The sequence below is a fragment of the Siphateles boraxobius genome, unplaced genomic scaffold (assembly GCF_051911475.1).
Source record: "Siphateles boraxobius isolate OS27281-9 unplaced genomic scaffold, OSU_SipBor_1 61, whole genome shotgun sequence".
NCBI classification, from domain to species: domain Eukaryota; kingdom Metazoa; phylum Chordata; class Actinopteri; order Cypriniformes; family Leuciscidae; genus Siphateles; species Siphateles boraxobius.
Genome location: NW_027509188.1, coordinates 6947501 through 6968472, shown reverse-complemented (window position 1 = coordinate 6968472; position 20972 = coordinate 6947501). Strand labels below are relative to the sequence as shown.

The 20972-nt window shown below is 36.5% G+C and overlaps 1 protein-coding gene across 1 annotated transcript in view; it reads left to right on the top strand.

The window, feature by feature from the left end:
* Positions 1-4841: 4841 nt before the first annotated feature.
* LOC143718664 (SE-cephalotoxin-like) overlaps positions 4842-20972 on the top strand; it is a 29909-nt gene continuing 13778 nt past the window's right edge. The window contains exons 1-4 of the mRNA XM_077209678.1: positions 4842-4931; positions 6997-9609; positions 18872-19008; positions 19144-19259. Coding sequence (XP_077065793.1) covers positions 4916-4931; positions 6997-9609; positions 18872-19008; positions 19144-19259 — 2882 coding nt within the window. The 5' untranslated portion in view covers positions 4842-4915. The remainder of the gene's footprint in view (positions 4932-6996; positions 9610-18871; positions 19009-19143; positions 19260-20972) is intronic.

Genomic DNA, 20972 nt, shown 5'->3' with positions numbered 1-20972 from the left:
TTACAGGCAGGTTTGACCGCATTACAGTTCCATATCACTGCGCATAGTTAACTGTAATAACGGAAAATAGGATACAATTCATAAGAAGAAAAAACATGCAGCCCATGCGCTTTATTTGCAATTCACAATCACTGGAAACATGCAGTTTAATTTGAATAAATAAAGTATATAGTCCTATCTATAATCAATAGAAAATTAAACTGAATAGGCATATATAAATAAATTGATAGTCCTGCTGGATGGGTTTTTGTAATTATTGCAGATAATAGGCTATAACAAATAAATAATTATTGATAGGCCTATACTTGTTAAAATGACTTTGTGTTTAATTTATTAGGCTACTGTCAATATTAGAGAGAAAAAACATGAACGAACTAATTAAAACGAATTGAATTAATAAATAAATATTAATATTGACTCACGTGCTTCTCTCTCGCTCTCTCTCTCTTATAACTGCATTAATAACTGCATAAAACCGGGGACACACTTACTGTAAGGCCGGTTATGAATGTAATTTGATACTTATGATTGATCATGCCCAAACGCGTGTTCAGCACGTTCAGTCTGTGTTGTATGCCCTATGGTTGTATGTCAAAGTACCTTGGAATCAGTGGTGAAGTGATGCCTCTCGAAATGCCTACTGCACAGACGAGAATTGTGGTTAGGAGTCCAGTTCCCTCTCCTCATCTTCAGCACCCATAGGTTAAACCTGTCTGGATCACCTACAGGGAAACTTGACACAGGCAAGAAAAGTGTTAATGCTCAAAATGGTATATTAAAAATGCTCAAAATATATTAACACACCAATGTGGGACATATCAGTCTATTCTTGTTACATTTATTCATTTGGCATTCGCATTTACAGTGTTTCAGGGTTGCCAACTTTCTGAAATGGAAATAAGGAACGGCGGCGGGGGGATGGGGGGAAAGGGACGGGTTGTGACCATAGACTGTAAAAAATGGTTGTGACCTAAAAAAATAGGTGGTAACATGCCCCCACGGAAGAAAATTTGGAAAAATAACCCCTGAAATTATGACTTCTGGTGAATATTGTGTTCTATCATACATTATAGCATATTATAATATTATAATACAACTTATTAGGCTTATCTATTTATAGATAGCAAAGTAACGTTAGGCTTATGTGTCAAATACGGGACGATTCCGTATTATACGGAACGGTTGGCAACCCCACAGGTAAGTTACCTCGGACGCTAACTTATCTGAGGCGATACCCCTTGAGCCGCAGGGATCACTGGTGATCCCGAATTTTACATTAAAAAAAATTGTGCATTGTTTTTGAGCTGCTTTATCTCTCTATTAGTAATTGCTAGAGCACTTCTGAGTATTTCACAGTAAACTGTCAAGTGTTAGCTTTTAAATGATACCTTGGTTTTGTGTGTAGTCAGAAGGACTCCTTAGCAACAACCATTTTATTATGGGTATGTGATTTTGCACTCGATTGCCAAAAGGGGGGCGACTGGTAAGGGGTTAATGCTAACTGTTGCAGTGCCACTGCCCACAAACATAGTGCTAACTACGTGAAATAGTAGTGGAGTATCACTTACCGGAAAAAATGGAGCGAAGTCCTCCTACAGTGTCGGTTAATGCAGTTTATAGCAGAGCAACCCATTATATGTACGATATTTCAATACAAATTTTCAGAAAGGATACAGAGGTGGTATGATGTGTTGTGTCAGATGGCCGAGACGTTAAATTTCAGGAATTCCACTCGGCGCAGCCCGTTATCAGCTGTCAATCAAGCTGTCAGTCAAAGTTAACCACGCCCTTATTTGTCATACATTTTATATCTAAATACGATCTAAACTAACGAGTTAGAAAAAAATTCACCCCCCTCACAGTTGTCAGGCACTCGGAACCTATCGAAAAATACAATAAAAGTCCATGGGACCACCCTGTAAAAATATGAATTTATGCTGTGAAAACCGGTGAAAACGGAAATTTTAACATGGGGGTCTATGGACATTTGCTCCCTTTTGGGACCTGCCCCTAGCGGATTTTCGATGTATTGCAGTTTTTCGCACTTCCGGGTAGGCTTCATTTTTCAGATTTGAATGTTGCCGCTTGGTCACACTACGTACGGATTAATAAATGTATCATTAGTGAAATTACTGTTGAGATTAAAAAAGACTTGAATAAAGACGTACCATTCACCTACAGGAAAGTTGTATCTAAACTACACTTTAGACCCGTGAAAAAACATTTGTTTTAAAAATGGCTTACCTAACACCGTACCAATCGGATCACGACCGCTATGTATCATATTACCAGGCCCAAAACGGAAATGGAATGCCCGGCTACGCAGGAAGCGGAGTTATGTACGGAGGAGGTTTTGTATCAGGAATCGGTGGCTTGTTTAACACGCACTGACAAGCACACTCCTTAATACACAGACACTCAAGTCACAGTCATTTGCTGCTAAATTAATGTTCTGATAGTTTCAGATAGTTTTAGTTTTATATATATATATATATATATATATATTTTTTTTTAAAGAAATTAGTAGTTAGTGAAATTTTAATCTGGAACATTTAGACCCTATCGACACACCGAGTACCAAAGTCCCTAGTTCCACGCAGCTTATGCCTTTTAAATATACTTACATATTTGAATAACAACAGCCAAGATGCATAATTTTCCTGTTATCACTGTGAAGCTGCTTTGAAACAATCTGTATTGTAAAAAGCGCTATATAAATAAAAGTGACTTGACTTGACACTGAAGTAGACTGAGGCTTGTGCAACATTAACGGACTCTGGCTGCAACGCGCATGAACTAACATTTCTGCATCTGTCGTAATTTAGGTACATTTTTAAGATGGAAAAGAGATAATAGAGAGAGGCGTTTTTCTTCAAACTGTCCAATTTTTGGTTTGGTTATCTGAACAGATATTGTGTAATATCAGCATGACTTGCTCAGCCTTGTAACAAAAAGCACAAATATACCATGTTGAAATCACTAGTTTGACCTATGAACCTCAAACATCAAGTCATTGTTGACTGTAAAGTCAACATTTTCATTGTTTTTGCTGTTGGCTGGCCATTGTGTGTGTGTGTGGTCCTGGTATTAGGTATATACAGAATATACAGTTTGATCAAAATCATGATGTCTATGGAAAGTCCCATAAAACATGAAAACCCAACGTGTGCTAGTCAGGTTTGGGTATACTTGTGAAGGCCAAATGTCTCTGAAATATATATAGTGAAATATAATAACAATGACTTGTAAAGACATTTTATTGGTTTAACAGACTTATAAATCGGCCAAAACATGCTTAAATCGAGTGTTTGCACCTGTTTCTGTAATGGGTATGTTTAGGGATAGGGGTTGTGTTGGGTATAGAAATATCATTAACCTGATTTAAAATCAATTAAAATATATGCAATGTCCTCATTAAGTGAAACAAACATTAGTGTGTGTGTGTGTGTGTGTGTGTGTGTGTGTGTGTGTGTGTGTGTGTGTGTGTGTGTGTGTGTGTGTGTGTGTGTGTGTGATCTATAACCTATAATGTTGGGACCAAATCTAAAGCCCTATTCGGACAGGATTAGCTTTACAAGGGTAGATAAAGTTATGTAATTTTACCACAGGATGTCTTTAATAATACTGGACAATTTGCGTGGGATAAAAAAAATCGTGGGAAGAGTAACTCAATTTATGCACCGCCGTCACCTCCCTGTAGTCATGTGCGTATTACGTTGCTTCCTGATATCACGTCCGCAAACACATGTTATCTATATATATAACATATATATAACAGTTAAGTCCCGTTGAACGATTTATTAATTAAGTTCAGATTGGATTCTGTTGGTAATAGGCACTTACCTATCGCTAAAAGAAGTTTCGTGCCTCTAAAAGGTGCTTTAGACCTGCTTTTTGATCTGAATGGTATCCGGAAAACACTTGAGTTTTGCCACAGCCTAGATCACAACTGAATGCTTTTTAAAGCGCCTCCACGGAAAACTACTTTTAAACAGGAAATATTTACAGAACAGAATATTTATTTATTTATATTACCGCGGGTCTATTCGCACGGGATTAGTATTACATGAGGTAATTTTTCCAGAATGTTTTACAGAAGGTAAAAGAGCCTAGGATATTAAAACCTAAAGGTTTTGACAATATGGGGGCATTTGGTAGGGCACCTTTTTTTTTTTTTCATTTTCAAAAAACATAACTTAGTATGATTTATAAGCTGTTCTTCATACCAAAAAGACATGGACCATATTTCATTTTGTAGATATTATTCACAATTTATATCTCATCAGCTTTAGTTGGAGGTTCTTCCTTTAGTAAGTTCCACTAACTTTAGTTCCACTTCCTAGTTATCTACTTTTTACTGGCAGCCAGAGGAATATTAGGCAACATGTCCCTTATTGGTCCTCATCTTCATAGGAAAGATGCCCAGGCACACTTTGTTAACTCAAAGTCTGGGTCATTTGTCTTTCCAGACAAACGCAGAGATCAATCTCATCCGCTCATCAAACAGTTTTTTGGTATAGAGGCATGCAAAGGTTTGGAGTCAAAATATCTGTTACTGTGAATAGCTAAGTGAGCTGAAAATGAACTGAACTCCAAAATACATGATAAAGATGAAACCATTTTTTTAAGCAAGTTTAGATTATTATATTTGTTTTATACATTTGTAGTTATAAAAGAAAGGAGCATCATGCAAAAGTTTAGGCACCCCAAGAGTTTTGTTGTTTCTTTGTTTTTGAATTGCCATGAATTCCAGATGACCACTAGAGGTCATTGTGTCTGTTTCATGAGTCCACGAACTCTTTTATCAAGCTTTCTTCTTCTTCTTCTTCTTCTTCTTCTTCGTGTCATGTGATTCATTAGCTTTAGTATAAATAGCCCAGTGTTGGTTGTAGTCTTGGTCTGGTTTTGTACCTGTATGATCGTGTTTTCTGGTGAGTTATTCTGCTGTTTTATTGTTTTTCTCTTGTACCTCAACATAATTTTTCCTAAAATGATCAATTACTCAGAGCTTTTCAGTGCATATATCTTGCAGCAATCTGGTAGTCAGTGGTCTTGTAGCCGTTGTGGGTCCTTTGACAACATTAGAGTGTATTTGATTTCATAGACATTACAGTATGTATTTGTCCACACAGAGCTGGGTAGAGCATCCAAAAACTGCACTCAAGAAAAAGAACAAGTACTTATAGAAATAGTAATAATCTTATTAGTTACTTGAGTAAGAGTAAAAAAGTATCCATTGAAAAAACTACTCAAGTAGCTACTGTAGTTACAAGGTATTATTTAGATAGATATTTAATTTAAATTATTATATAATTAGATTGCAATCAACACAGGAGGCCATTATTTAATTAAATCTTTATTTCTGGCATTTTATCTGTTGCCCAAATAGCATTGCATGTTCTTTGCTTTGTATAATAACATATATACAGCTACATTTGGATTATTAAACAATGTCAAAATAAAGTGAACCTGTAGGGTTTTGTGTTCAAAGGCATGTAAATGAAACCACTGACACGAGAGTAAAAACTCTTCACATGTACTTGCGCTCATGACGCTACTGAACATCTGAACACAAACAGTGATCAGTTGTATATTTCTGCAGGCGCGTGTAAACTGGTTAACTGTGTAAAAGCAAAGGCATTCGTTTTCAAGATGAACAGGTTGCCACCACTGCACAATACCCACAAATTACCAGGGGTGTTCATTTCATACTCTGTGACAAGTGGCAGGAGTTCCTGTATTGAGCTATATTGTTACCTGAACCCTTCAAATTAGCTGACCTAATGTAGTCAATTTGATTCAAGCATGATAATTATATTTTTGATTTGATTCAAACCAGTTAATTTACATGTTACCACGCTGATCGCTTTACATCATGAACAGATTTAGTTTAGGCTTTTTGTAGTATTTCCCCTTTTGTGTGTGTGTGAGAAGGAAGGAGACCGGGGCCAGCTGGCTGAGGCTCGTGGGTAATTTATTAAATAAACTCAGAACATTCTCGCGCCACATGCGCACGTCGAACATAAATCTCATTCACAGTTCAAAATACTCGGTAACTTTGTCTTGCTTTCCCAGAGTCCTCTTTCCACGGACGCTCCCACGAGTCCTCAGCCTTCTCTCCTCGAACGCTGGTTCCAGTCTGTCTTTTATACGGTCTCCCCACGCCAATTACTGCAACGAGACACAGGTGTCAGTCATTTTGCACTTGACTCACTTACCGCCGCTCATCTCTCCACTCTCTCTCTCGTCGCAGACCTCGCTGAACCACGCCTCCCCCGCCACACTTTTATTCACATATTAACATTGATCAGCGAACATGAACAGAAGCTCAACCGAACATGCTTGACTCGCGAGAACAAACCTCTTACACAGACCAAGGAGTTGATGAATATTTGTGTGAATAAAAACCTAAATTAAATCTGTTCATCATATAAAGCGATCAAGTCTCTTCAGAAAATTTGGACTAAACCACTCGATTCATATAGATTAGTTTTATGATCTCTTTATGAACTTTGTGAAGTGTCAAAGTGGTTGTTGTATACCTGTCTATGGAGGGATAGAAAGATCTTATGAATGAAAGTCTTACGGGTTTGGAATGACATGAGTTCTTAATGATGGAATTTCAATTTTTGGGTGAACTATCCCTTTAAGAAAAAACCCTGGAAGGAACCATCCTCTGGGAGCAGACATTACACTGACTGTACATATTACATAAGTTACATAATGTTTTATACAAATCATGGTCATAATGATTTATGTCTACTTTGCACCAAATCAAACCGACAGCTCTGAATTCAAATCATTATTGTATGTGATTTGGGGTAAATCTTTTTTTCTTAGAAATTCAGAAATCCAATTCAGAAATTCTCTGAATTGCCGTGTTAACAGCAAAGAACCGAGAGTGTGTAGCATTATAAGCAGATTATGAATAAGTGACACCAGGCCAGTGACATTTAATGCTTCTAATTACACATTTATTGCATCCTTTTTTAACAGGTAAAGCTGCCATGGCGACTGGGAAGACTTTCCTCACTATCCTTTATCTGCTTATATACAGCTGTTTCTGCACAGCTCAAATTAGCGTCTCACAAGTCAGTAAAGTGGAGAAGGGCTTGACAATGTCTAAAGAATTACTCCAACGTCTCAATGATGTGGGTGAATTTATAAAAAAAACAGAAGATACAACACTTGAATCACTCGTCAAAGTCCTCAAAGTCTTTGGTTCTCTTGGCAAAGTTGCAGCATATTTTGGCTTTATAGGGGCATTAATTAGCTTCATATTGGCATTCCTTCCACAATCGAATCCAATGTTTGAGTTCATGAAGGAACAATTTGCAGAGGTCAACCGCAAACTCGACTCTCTCTCCCTTCAAATTTCAACCCTGCAAACAGAAATGCAATGGACAAGCTATGCAAGCAGCTACGGCAAAGATGAGAACGTGATCAAGAACTCCTGGGCCAAGTTAACAGAATTCATCAAGAGCGCTCCTCTTGCCTCCACACAGGAAGGAAAGACCAGACTGGCTGAGAGGTTCACCACTTTCTATGAAAACACTGGCACAGAGAACAGTGTTGCTAATTTATACAGATACATCACTGAGAACAATCCTGTCAGCTTGAATAAGAATCTCTTACAGCTCATCATTGAGAAATCCAATGGAGATTTTAATGTCTTGGTGCAATACTCCACCTACTTCACCACTCTGATGGTTTCAGGACTAAAGTTAAATGTGTTTTATTACAAACTAAAGGGCTATGATGGTGAAGTAAAGGCACAAGAAGCAGTCACACAACTGTCCAACACTTTATCAGCCATACAGGATGCCTTGATTGAGTGTGCTGATGGCTTTGAGAAATGGGCTCACAAGGACGCTGTGAAACTTAGCAGTCAACGATTCTCAGATCCTAAAATGCTTGCTACAGATATTAAGAATCATTTGGAGAGCAAGTTCCACTGGTTCAAATGGATAGTAATTGCCCATTCAAATGATGTTAAAAATGAGTTTACCTTTGGACAGTCAATCAACTTTAGTGCTCAAGACAAGACATCAGTTCACATAATTCATCAAGAAAAGGGCACAGCTGTTAATCAAAACACTAAGGCCAATATTAAATACAGTTTCCAAAAGGAAATAGCAAGTTTGAACAGGAATCATCAGTGTTTAACAATTAAGGAAGAGCTGCTCCACAGGTTCGGTGCTAAAGTTACCAGCCAAATACAGTTTCTTCATGTCGTTACAAAACCATCAGATTATGCACAGACAGATGTGGCGGATATTGAGCAGAACTGTCAATTTTTCTTCAGAGACTTTAATATCTTCCTCAGAGGAAATATTGTGGTAAAGGCTCCCTGCTCAGATGTGAATTGTAAAAATGGAGAATGTAAACCCATCAAGGACACCACACAAGGATTCTGCAAGTGCCATAAGATGTTCCACGGTCCGGCGTGTGAGGAAAGCATCCAAAATATGATTGACTATGCCGCTCTCGAAGGTGAAATCGATGGTATGATCTATCAACCAGTCCCTGATCTGACAGCAATTTATTTCAGTGTCAAGGAGCTGAAGGACTTCACAAAGGAAATAGTTGAGTCTGTTCGACATGACATCCAGTGGACACAGATCTTTGTGAAATACAGCAGTGTGATTCAGAAGTTTCGCTACATCAACACATTACATTCATATCTTAAAAACAGTACAATAACCCAACGCCACTATGTTTCTGAAGTTGGAGATCTGTTCACTGGGGGAAACCCTTTTCAACTTAATCTCAGAAACTTTCACCACATGATGATGGGCACTGGATTTGGAGAAAAACACAACATTCTGGATATTTTTCGCAAGTCACTGGTCCAGGACTCACAAAGTCAGTGCACAAAATACTACAGTGATCAGATTGATTATTTTGTGCGCTACATGTTTGCTCTTGAAAAGGAAGCGGTTTTAGCTTGGTCGAAATATCTACTGGTCACTGGAAAATCAGAGAACATTGATTTACTCGAGAAGTTTTTTCAGGACTATGTCTCACGGCAGTGGAAACTCTTTAATAAAATTGGATGTGGCCCTCTAAAGGCCGGGGATCTTCAGAACAGCCACTGCGAGAAGCTCTACCACAGCACAGTCCAGCAGCAGGTGACATTGAAATGTGGTGGATCATACAAGCCCTTCCCTGAGATCGTGGTGTGCTCTGGAGGACAGTGGAGTGCCTCACCTGTGTGCTACAAGGAGCAGGTAAACGGGCGAGTCGAGTGCAGATCTGGAGGTGGGGCCACTGTCTGCAAGGCCACATGTTCATCTGGCTGGGGCTCCGCCATACACCCTAAACCAGCTGAGTACAAATGCTTACAGCCGCCTTGTCCATCCTTCATACCACACCAGTGTAACGACTGCACAAAAGACAGCGTTTGTAAGGACAATGAGGTCTGCACTGGCACCTTTGGCACCTGTCGTGACGTGTGTCAGGTTAAACCCTGTGGAGTGAACGCCAAATGCTCGTCCTCCTCCAATCACGGCAGGAGCTGCACCTGTGTGAACCCGTGGAAAGGAGACCCATACAGCGGCTGCAGGAGTCAGGACCTCCAGTGGGTTCAGACCAGAGATGTGCCCAGCAGTATGAAAACTCTTCTACTTTATACACCCACTTTATATTAGACTGATTCCCAATTTTAATGCGCTTATGTCTATGCTTTCAAATTAATGTACAGCATCACAAAATCATTAAGCACTTGGGCACTACCACACTACCTCTCTCGCAAAATCCCATTAAAACAACTAGCTGAAATAATAAACATTTCAAGCATTATTAAAGACAAGTGAACACTCAAAAAAGAAAGGAACAGATAAAACATTTGCAATCGCACAAATAAATACAACTGTACAAAGATACGATTGAAATGTTTGAGAGTGGTTTTTCAGGTACATAAAGTGTAATCAAATGTAAAACAACACTTCTGCACACAGCACTCACAGAAAAAGTGATTTTAAACCATTCACGCACAAGAAGACTCACACGTCGTTTTCTGTGCACTGTTAAAAAAATCCTCATAAACAGTCAGTTAAACGCATCTGTTACAGTATATTGGATCTGTGCCTGATATTGCTGCTGCCCTCTCTATAATAAGTTACTGTATATTTTTTTCACAAAGTGCAGTTTTGTTTTACATTTCATTACATATTCTGTACCTGAAAAACCAGTCAAATATTTCAATTGTATCTTTGTTCGGTTGCATTTATTTGTGCGATTGCAAATGTTTTATTTGTTTACTTGTCTTTAATACTGCTTGAAATAGTTGTTTTAATGGAATTTTGCAAGAGATATCTTACATTGAGTATCAAATGTAAACAGTTTATTGACAGGCGGTAAATGAGGGTAGATGCAGAGAATAAACAACAACCAGAGTGAAGGAAGAGTTAATGGGTTCAAACAGGGTAGGAGCACCACACTCACCTTTTAATCGCTGTTGTGATAAATAATAATAATAATAATAATAATAATATCTTTTATCCTAGCAGATGTAGAAATTGGAGTGAGCATCAACTTCATAGTTTTATCCTTTAAAAAAAATAAATTATGTGGACAGGTAAGTAGCATTTAACAGTTTGGGTAGTCCAAGTCATAAACATAGACAATATATTGCAGTCCTAGTCCTCGTTTACACGATGCCCAATTCTGATTTGTTGCCTAAATCCGTTTGTTTGGCCGTCTGTTTACACGTTCTTTCAATTGGGACCTATATCTGATTCATGTGTTTGCTCTAGCTAGTTAGTATTTACCATACTATCTGAAACATTGTGCATGCACCATACACTAGCCAAAATGGACAAACACGAAATATGCTTGGTGCTAGTTCTGTGATAAATGCGAAGTTCGCCAAACATCAGCTTGATTTTGAGGCGGAGGAGGACGAAAATGGCCATCATTGCAGCCTGCGCATGTGCTTCAGTTATTGTGTGTGAGAGAGATCTCAGGAATGGTGGGAGCATATTGTGTCAGGCTTTAACGAGGAGCAGTGGGTCTGAAATTTTAGGATGAGCAAACCAACCTTTGAAATGTTATGTCAACGTTTATCCATGGCATTTTGTCGGGCCATCCTTCTCTTTGCAGATGCGCGTCGGGGTTGGTCCTGTCAATAAACCACAGAGACGTAGCCTACAGAATGATGAGGCCAATGAATGAGGCCTGAAATCAATGTTGTAATATCCGAATGCATGCATTTTTTTCCTGTTTACATGGTCATAGAACACATCCGATCTGTGTCACATATGAGTAAAAAATCGGAATTTATCCACATTTCACTGACAGTGTAAACAAGGCCCTAGTAAGCGACAGGACCAGACAATATCTGTTGCTGTGTTCCAATTCACTTACTTGTACTATGTCCTCAGATTATGTACTCTTTTTGTGAAGAGAAACTAGATACTTTTGAGTGTGTATCAGAAGAGTAGTCAAAGTTAGTACTTCGTCATCATTAACGGACTGCTCTTTCACTTACTCACCACATCCTGTCACTGTAAACTGCCGTCAATCATCTTGTCCCAATTTAATTTAATTTCTACCATTTCGGAGAGAAATGCTGCAGCACAATGGTATGCCAGTTGTGGGTCTTTGATGCAGAGATTCTCCACATGTGAATATGATGATTAAATATAATGATGCATTTTAAATGTTAATGGCCAAACGTATCTTTACAAAAGTTCACAATGCTGTTGCGCATTGAATAATTATCTTTTTGTCAGGTCAGATCCTGATTTTTAATCTTTATCACTCTACTCGGACTCGCACGTCCGAAGCGTTTGTAGTTATTTTAGCAGTTGTAGTTTATTAACACTTTTTATCCATGTTTTTAGTTCTAATCAAATCCTCGTCCAACTCGCAATGGGTTGTGGGTAATATCATCCGTTAGATCTGCACTTTGGATTCTAAGTGGAAATAGTAGCACATCTGGGGATCTACGGAATATTCTTTTAAAAAAAACTGTGATTTGGGAAGTTCTAATTCAATTTTCAAATACTATTTTGGATGGAGTGAGTGAGTGAGTGTGAGTGTGAGTGTGAGTGTGTGTGTGTGTGTGTGTGTGTGTGTGTGTGTGTGTGTGTGTGTGTGTGTGTGTGGGGGATGCTGGCTTATGTAGCCTGCTGTAGATAGGGATGATGGCAGACAGGTGTGTTGATTGTGAAGTGAATAAAGGTGATGATAACCAGGGAGGATTGTGGGAAAAGGTAGTGCACAGAGGTGACAGACAAGGTTACTAGTGAGTGGTGACCCTGACATTCAGCTAGAATTAAATGTTTTGCAACTAGAATAAATGTGAATATATATATTTTTTACCTTATTGGAATCCCTAGTTGTGCAATTCATCTCTATGCCCAGCCTAAGTCAACAGCATTGTGTCTTTAAGCTAGAAACAGCTCCTCTCAAATCATTAGGCTTGATTAACCCATATATCCTTGTAAGTAGTCATTATGAGGGACATTGTGTCAAAAGTGATTTATGGCCCTAAATATGATTTTTATGACAGGTTATGATATATTTATGATTATGACATATTTATGACAGGATGTGCAGGTGGGAGGGGGTTTTATGACCACCAGGTGGTATGTGAACTTTTGACCCCGACCATGTGTTTCCGGAGTTTATGGCTGTGTGTTTGTGTGTTTATGACGGGCAATTTGCTTGGTGTGACTGGGAATGTTTTTTCAGGTGGATGTTTGGAATGGGGATGTCTTTTATTATAGTAGAATAATGTGTAGACAGAAGTATGAAATTATGACCATGAAGAGGTCCGACACGGATATGATTTTCAGATGGAACATCATCTTGCATGATGTCTGTGGGAGAGAATAAGAAAAGAGTTTAAAGAAATAGCATTGGTGACAAATAAAAACAACATAATATTTTATTAGCCATTTAAAAAGTAAGTTTTAAACTTTATACATGTGATGAACTCAATGAGGTGATCTTTATGTGTCTATCTGCCTAAAGCAGATTTAGCCCCTCAAATCTTTCTGAACAGATGAAAATGTCACATATGAGTTTAAAGAAATATACCATTGATGACATATAAATATTAGATAAATAAAACATATAGCTGTTAATTTATTCAACATTTAAAAGTAAGTTTTAAACTTTAAACGTGTTGAACTCAACACGTTGAAATGAGACACTGTTTGACTAAGTCTTTTCCTCTATGAGTTTAAGAAAATACAGTGCGTTGTACTTGAAATTATCATATAAATAAAATGAAATAAACTGTTAATTTTATAAAAAACATTTAAAAGTAACCTTTAAACTTTGAACATGTGTTGAACATAACGAGGTGATCTTTATCTAGTCTATCTGACTAGATTTAGCTTAAATCTTTAGATGAAAATGTCACAGATAGTTTTTTCCTCTATGAGTTTAAGAAATAAAAAAGTATTGTGCTTAAATCAGATAAATAGTGAATATCAGTTTAGATTATTTGAAATAAGATGATCAATTATCACGTATAAGTATTTTAATCTATTACACCATGAATTACTGGCTTACACAGTTAAATAATTCATAAAATTGTGAATAATAGTGGATATTATGTGAAATAAAATGTTAAATGATCAAGCATTTTAATCTAATACAATACACTATACTGACTTACAGATAAATAAACCATATAATAGTGAATAATAGTGGATATTACGCTAAATAAAATGTTAAATTATCAAGTATAAGCATTTTAATCTAATACACTACAATATACTGACTTACAGATAAATAAACCATATAAAATAGTGAATAATAGTTGATATTATATTAAATAAGTTGTTAAATTACCAAATATACACATTTTAATCTAATACATCACGGTTATAGGGTCACACTGCGATATACCGACTTACATAAATAAATAAAACCCATAAATATTAGATAAATGAAATAATGTGTTAAATTACCAAGTAAACAAATTTTAATCTAATAAACGTGAAATACTGTCTTACACAGATAAATAACCATATAAAATAGTGAATAAGAGTTTGATAAATGAAATAATGTGTTAAATTACCAAGTATACAAATTCTAATCTAATAAACGTGAAATACTGTCTTACACAGATAAATAAGCATATAAAATAGTGAATAATAGTTTGATAAATAAAATAAGTTGTTAAATTGCCAAGTATACACATTTTAATCTAATACATCACGGCTATAGGGTCACACTGCGATATACTTACATAGATAAATAAAACATATAAATTAGTGAATAATAGTTCATATTATCTGAAATAAGATGGTCAATTATCAAGTATAAGTATTTTAATCGAATTCATCCGAGATATAGGGTCACGCCGCAATATACTGACTTACACAGATAAATAAACATATAAAATAGAGAATAATAGTGAATAATAGTTCATAGTATTCGACATGAGATGTTAAATTGACTAAGTATTTCTGACTTATAAATAAACCATATGAAATAGTCAATAATAGTTCATATTATTTGAAATAAAATGTTAAAAAGTATTTTAAAATTAGTTTTAAACATGTGTTGAAGTGAACTTACCATTGATGAAATTAGGAGGTCTTTTTGGCTCTGTTTAAAATCACAGATCCATGAATTTCTGAGCAGAAGAGCTGTGTGTTCTCCGTTTGCTACATTGAGAATGAAGAGTGTCTCCATCATGGCAGGACACCGGCCCTCCCCTTCCTCTCTGTTACCCCTTTTCCACCAAAGCATTTTGAGAGCCGGTTCGGAGCCGGTGCCTACTCGTGAACCGGTTCTTTGTGTTTCGACAGCCAAAGAACCGGTTCTCGGCCAGGAAAACTGGTTCCAAAGCGGCACCAACTCTTTGCTGGACTAGAACCAGAGAACCGTTCTTTTACCACCGTGTCATGCTTACGGCGGGGCTGGAGGCGGGTTTAGATGTGTCCTAAACATATTTTCTGACCGCAAAGCCAGGAGAAACATTTGCAGAAACACGATGTAGTCCACCATTGTAATTATTATGCTTAAAGTTGTCGCAAGCGTTTCTAGCTTTTTTTAAATTTTATTTTTTTAGTGAAAACATTATGTAAGCAAAGAAGAAAACAGTCAAAATATAGAACAAATAAACGGAAAGAAATAAAAGACAAGACAGAGGTACATAACTAATCAGAAAAGATTACATATCAAAGGAAAAGATTAAAAGACTTACTTATTTCAACTGTTTTTAAAGCCTTCATGGTACACAAGTTAGAGATAATCCCAAAATAATGTACTTGCAAGCGTTCCTGTATGGCGACGTACACAGTGACGTAACGACGTCGTTCGCTGGGCGGTCTAGTCAGTGGGAAAACAAACCGGTTCTGAGAAGGTTCGCAAGTTGAACCAACTCCGAACTAACTTTGAACCAGCACCAGTTCCGAACCAGTTCTTTTTTGGTGGAAAAGGGGTATGTGTAGCTGCTATGTGTTAGCATTTGCAGTTTGTTTCAGGAAACCCAACACTCTCCCAGTGCTCTGAACAAAGGAAACGCTTTGATCAAGAGCAATAAATAGATAGCCCGGACACCCAGTGTTTTACAAAGGACTCCTATCATAAAATCTCCTATCTAAAGCCTTTCAGGGCTGTGGAGGTGTGTATTTGGGTTGTAGGGTGTTGCTAGTATCATTTGAATAGGGTATAACAGTTGTAGTTATTATTATCCACTGGTTAAAAGCATCAGACAATTGTCTCCTAACACTGGGGAACTGGTGCCATGCATTCAGGTATCAAGTTGAGATCATTTTAACACTTGCACGCCCCATGCTGTAAGATCAATATAATGCAATATTTATACATGTGTCTTCAGGAAAAGTCAAAACAAAATGGCCACGAAGTTTAATTGTATATAGCCTACTCTCATCCATTGATTGTAATGATAAGCTAAATAGTCCATCCCTGGGAGCTGTCCCCATCCTGTTTTTCTTGGAGAAAGCGTGAAAGAAATAGGCCCCCCAATAATGACACCTCAATTCTGACACCTTTTGAAGAGCAGATTTATTTGTTCTTACATTTAAACAGAATACAGTATTAGAACACCCTTTGACTTTCCATAAATTTCCACATAAATGACAGCTTCGTGATTTTTTATATTTTTGTGCATTGATTTAAAGAACGCATGTAGGCCTACCATTTTTACACGTGTTACCTTACCTCTTTGCCTATATTAAAGGTCTTTAAGAAATATTATTTAAAAAAAATCTCAGCACATGTAGTATACAGAAATTATTTTTTTATTTAAATTATTATTTATCTTAATCAGATTTGTTAAAAGTATGCTTGAATGATGTTAGTTCATTCGCGCTACCATGTATTTGCTATAACAATGAAAATATTTGAAAAGTTCAAATCAAGTAATGATGCAATCCTTTAAATCTGAGTGCTGCGGTATTAAATGGATGTAAATTTATTGTCAGGTCACATGTGACATTTTATTTAACATGACAGTACCACCAATGACACAAATCAGGTCAAAGATCAATATTCTTCAATCATAATCAAGTAGATGAGACTAAATCGTTACATTAGGCATACAATCTAAATGAATAGCTTTGAATAACGTTTCTATAAATCTATAAATGGGGGTCACCGGTGTCGCTGGTACCCATAAGAAAGTAAAACCAGTGACAATTTTCATGAAACATTAATTTTACAAAATGGATGCTTCAAACCCCATCTTGTCAATCGTGGTATACTAACTAAATTAAGTAGTTTAATCCATAAGTATTCTAGGTTATTTTTTAAATATCATTTATATTTGATAGTTATGTATACATTATTGTATTTTAAATGGGGATAAACTTGTCATTGACATTAAATTAAGGCGTTTTACGCTCTGTACAAATGTCTGAAATTCTATGTAATTAATTAATAATCAAATATTGTCCCATTGATGACTCAAGAAGTCATAATTGTTCAAATATCATATTGTTTTATTTTAAAATGTCAAGAAATTGTAAAGTGTTTTCTAGTGTGATATTTCTGTAAGGTTAGTGACAGAAGCAGTGTTTGCCCACCGACACACACACACGTTTTTATGGGCATGAGTGATGCTCAATTCACAAATGAATCACTCTTTTGAGTCGATTCTGTTCAAAGACTTCATCAAACAAGTTGGCAGTTCTGTCTAAATCGGGTCGCGAATCAGTTTGAATGATCTGTTCAGTTTCCTGCACGCACTGAATCCTCTGAAGCGCTTTCAATTACAATTTCAATAACGGTAATTTACTGATGCAATGTTTTTAAGAAATACCTGCTGCAATACTCCAAGTTCCTCGCACAACGGCGCGATTAAGGATGGTCAATTGGTGAAAACACAACATATGTACAGCATATTTTTATTCTGCATTTTTACAGACCTAAAACCATGATGCTTCAAAGTACGGAATAGGCCTAGAAGGTTTTTTTTTTTTTTTTTTTACATTTATATGATTTTGAACATTTACACATTTGTGTGTTGCAAAAGCAGAAGTCTATCTTCTTTAAATAAAGATTCAATTTTATTTATGCTTTAATTTCTTTAAAACAGTCTGACTGAATAGTAATATTGCTAGAGGTTTCCTCTCACGAGTAAAAAACCCTTTAGATGTGTTTGTGACAAACACATCATCTTCACTTAGAAGACTTTTTTAAATGTATGACCGATCCTTTTTTTTCTTCAGACAAAACTACATTTCATTAATTACCTGAGGTGTTTAACAACCACAGGAAATGCATGTTGATTAGTAAGTTTCAGACATAGTGCAAACATGCAATGTTGGAGAGAGATAATATTGGTGTAATCTTTGAGGTCTCACCCACAAACACAAAACTCTGTGTTGGGTGATCCAGGCATAGGTTTACTAAATATTATGGAAGTCATTTTCAAACGGTAATTATACCATATTTTATTTATTAATATTATGTTTCATGTTAATTTATAGTTTTTATTTGTTTGTTATTAACTAATACCTTTTTATTTTTAACTAACACTTAAACATCCAGCACGTAATTAAAGAGATGTATGAGCTAAGGATGTTCTCAGACCCCAAATAAACAGATGATGGCGTGTTCACAATATGCAATATACAGTTAGATATTATCCTACTATATACTACTGTATGTGTGTAAATAGTTGTGCTTAAATTTTTGGGTGTATTTTTACACACCAACATATTTTAATGCAAAGTTCCACACGCCTGTAAAGCCAATGGACTAACTTTAAAACATAATCTTTATACAGGAATCACATGTGTCCAAAACTCACATGCTTGAGACTGTTAAAGGTTCACACTCTGGTAAAAACTACAGATACAATTGCACAAAAGTAAATTCTAGAGGTCAATTTGCTGAAAAGTAAATATCACATGAGCCATTTCAAATGAATACAGAAAAGCCACTTGTGATAAGTTTTGAATGTTTGTAATTGACATTTTGTATGCTACTCGATTACACTCTTTAGATCTTGTTTGTTTTGTACAGTGTGCAGAAACTATAGTGTCCGAGCGTGGTCAAACATGTTCATATAGGAATTTATGAAAAACATGAACAAATATAGCATAACGAGAATTAAAAGACAGTTCTTCTACATAAGAGTGTTTAAGACTAAGCAAATCATATTTCTTTTAAATCATCATCTTTCCGGCATGTCTTGATACTTTTTCTTTATAAAATGCACTTTTTCTTATTTCTACAAAAGTTCAATCTCAATTAATTTCCTAGATAAAAATAGGATACATATGTCCGATACAATGTTTTTAAGAAATAGCTGCCTCAATACTCTAATCAGTTCAACACACACAGGAAATGACAACCTGTCATAAAAATCATATTTAGGGCCATAAATCACTTTTGACACAATGTCCCTCATAATGACTACTCTTGTTGTTTCCAGATGCTGTCCGTTCTAAAACTGGCCTTGTGGTGTGCAAAGCAATCGGACCTGACGCTGGGTGGCACAGTGGATTTATAAAGGATCGACACTGCCATTATGAATATGACTGGAGAAATCAGAAGGCCAGTAGCTATGAGGTAACTCAGTGCAGTTCATAATATTTATATGTAAAACACTACAGATAACATATACGTGCAGGACAGTTAACAGACTGTAGTCAAGGAGATGACGCCTCTCCTATTTCTTCAAAAATGACTATTAATAATCTGCAGGTTCTGGTTGATCCGTGTGGAGGACGTGGTTGGAAATGGATGGATGGGGCACAGGGGAACATGGTCTCGTATGACAAATCAAAGAGGTTTCCAGGAGTCAAATACTACGTGTGTAGGTTAGTGCCAATACAAATACAATACATAGTACTGGTAACACTTTATAATACCTATACTGTAATAAAGTATTTACAAATCATTTGCAAATAGTTCATTAATATTTCATAAACTGTAGTTAATACATTAATGGACGATACGTAACCGGTGGCTCGCGACGCCCAGCATGATGCGCAACCAGCGACACCAGTTATGAAACTTTATTCTACATTGTGCGGGACAGCAGGTGGCTGTCAAAATAATCCTGATATAAAAGACAAATAAACAGACTTTCTTGAGTGTGAATCGCCCTTAACGTTCATGCAGTTAACAATGCAAAAGGTACAAAATGGAGCATGAAACATAAGTTGAATCAAGAAACAGAAAACATACCTAAAATTAAAGACAAATAATCACAGCCTCTTTGAGTGAATTGCCCTTGTTCTCTCTCTGTAAAATAAATGTGATGTACACTTCACCTTGGGCTCTCATTAAGGCCAAAGACAAAAATATAACTCAAAAAGGGTAAAATTACAAAAAATGGTCACACAGGTAAGTAAACTAAATTTATAAACATGAATTGGTGTGAAAATATAGATATAGAAGCAATAATTACAATAAATACGAATCAAGATGAACAGGAGTCAGAAATAACTCACCTCTTCCATGCAGTTAATAATACAAAAGGGAAGAAGAGGAGACAGAACAACCATTAAAGAGCACCTTTTAGGCCCCTTTGTACCCTTAAAATAAGTCTCTACAAATTTAGTTTTAATAGGGAAAGTAACATAAGTATTAAATTTAGATAAATAAAATAAAAGGAAAAGAAAACAGGTTCAGTTACTGATAACTTGTGTTGAGATGAAACAGGCAGAGACAGATATAGTTGAATCTTTTTTAGTAGGTCATAATCATTCACCCAATGTTTTGTTACTGAGACAAGGTGAATAAATAAATATTTACAGAATATACACAAATTATAATAATACAAATACATATAATAATACAATACATTCACACTGCCAGTGATTTTCCGGAATCAGAGAGTGCGTTCACACACAACCCGTAAAAATCCCGTGAAGACACGTGATATCGATGTGACGTGTAGTGTCTCAGCAGCGTCTAGTTTGCTTATGAGCTGCGATTTCTCTCTGGAGAAACCACGCTTGTGCATTTTTTTCTCTGATTCGATCATAAACTAGCGCATTACGTACCGTTTCACTACCCTGCTTTCACTTCACTTCAGCGTCATCAGTACGACACGTCATTGGTTACGGCTTTTGTTCACACAGCGCGCGTTCCGGGACTGATCCCGGCAATGTTACTAGGTCCCCGACCCGGGATCAATCCCGCCATCAATCCCGGGTCGTGTTTGCGTTCACACAGAAGGTGTTCTGGCAATTTCCCGGCAATTTCCCGGGATCAACGCGCTGTGTGAAAGGGTGAATGGCACAACCAAAATACGACACAGACGTAAAAGACACCCCTCATTTAGCTCAAAATATCCCTTAGATTATTTTTTATGGTAAGTTAAACTTTTTTTAATAAACTTAGTTTAACACTTTTTGTGGGCGAGCAAAAATGCACCATTTTTGTGTGTCCCTTTAAATGCAAAAGATCTGCTGCTCTTTCAAAAAGAACTAACGCTCCAGTCTCAGTAAAATCTCATCTCACCGAATGAAAATGTCAGAACTAGTGCTGTCAAAATTAGCGTGTTAACGCAGCATCCGTTTTTT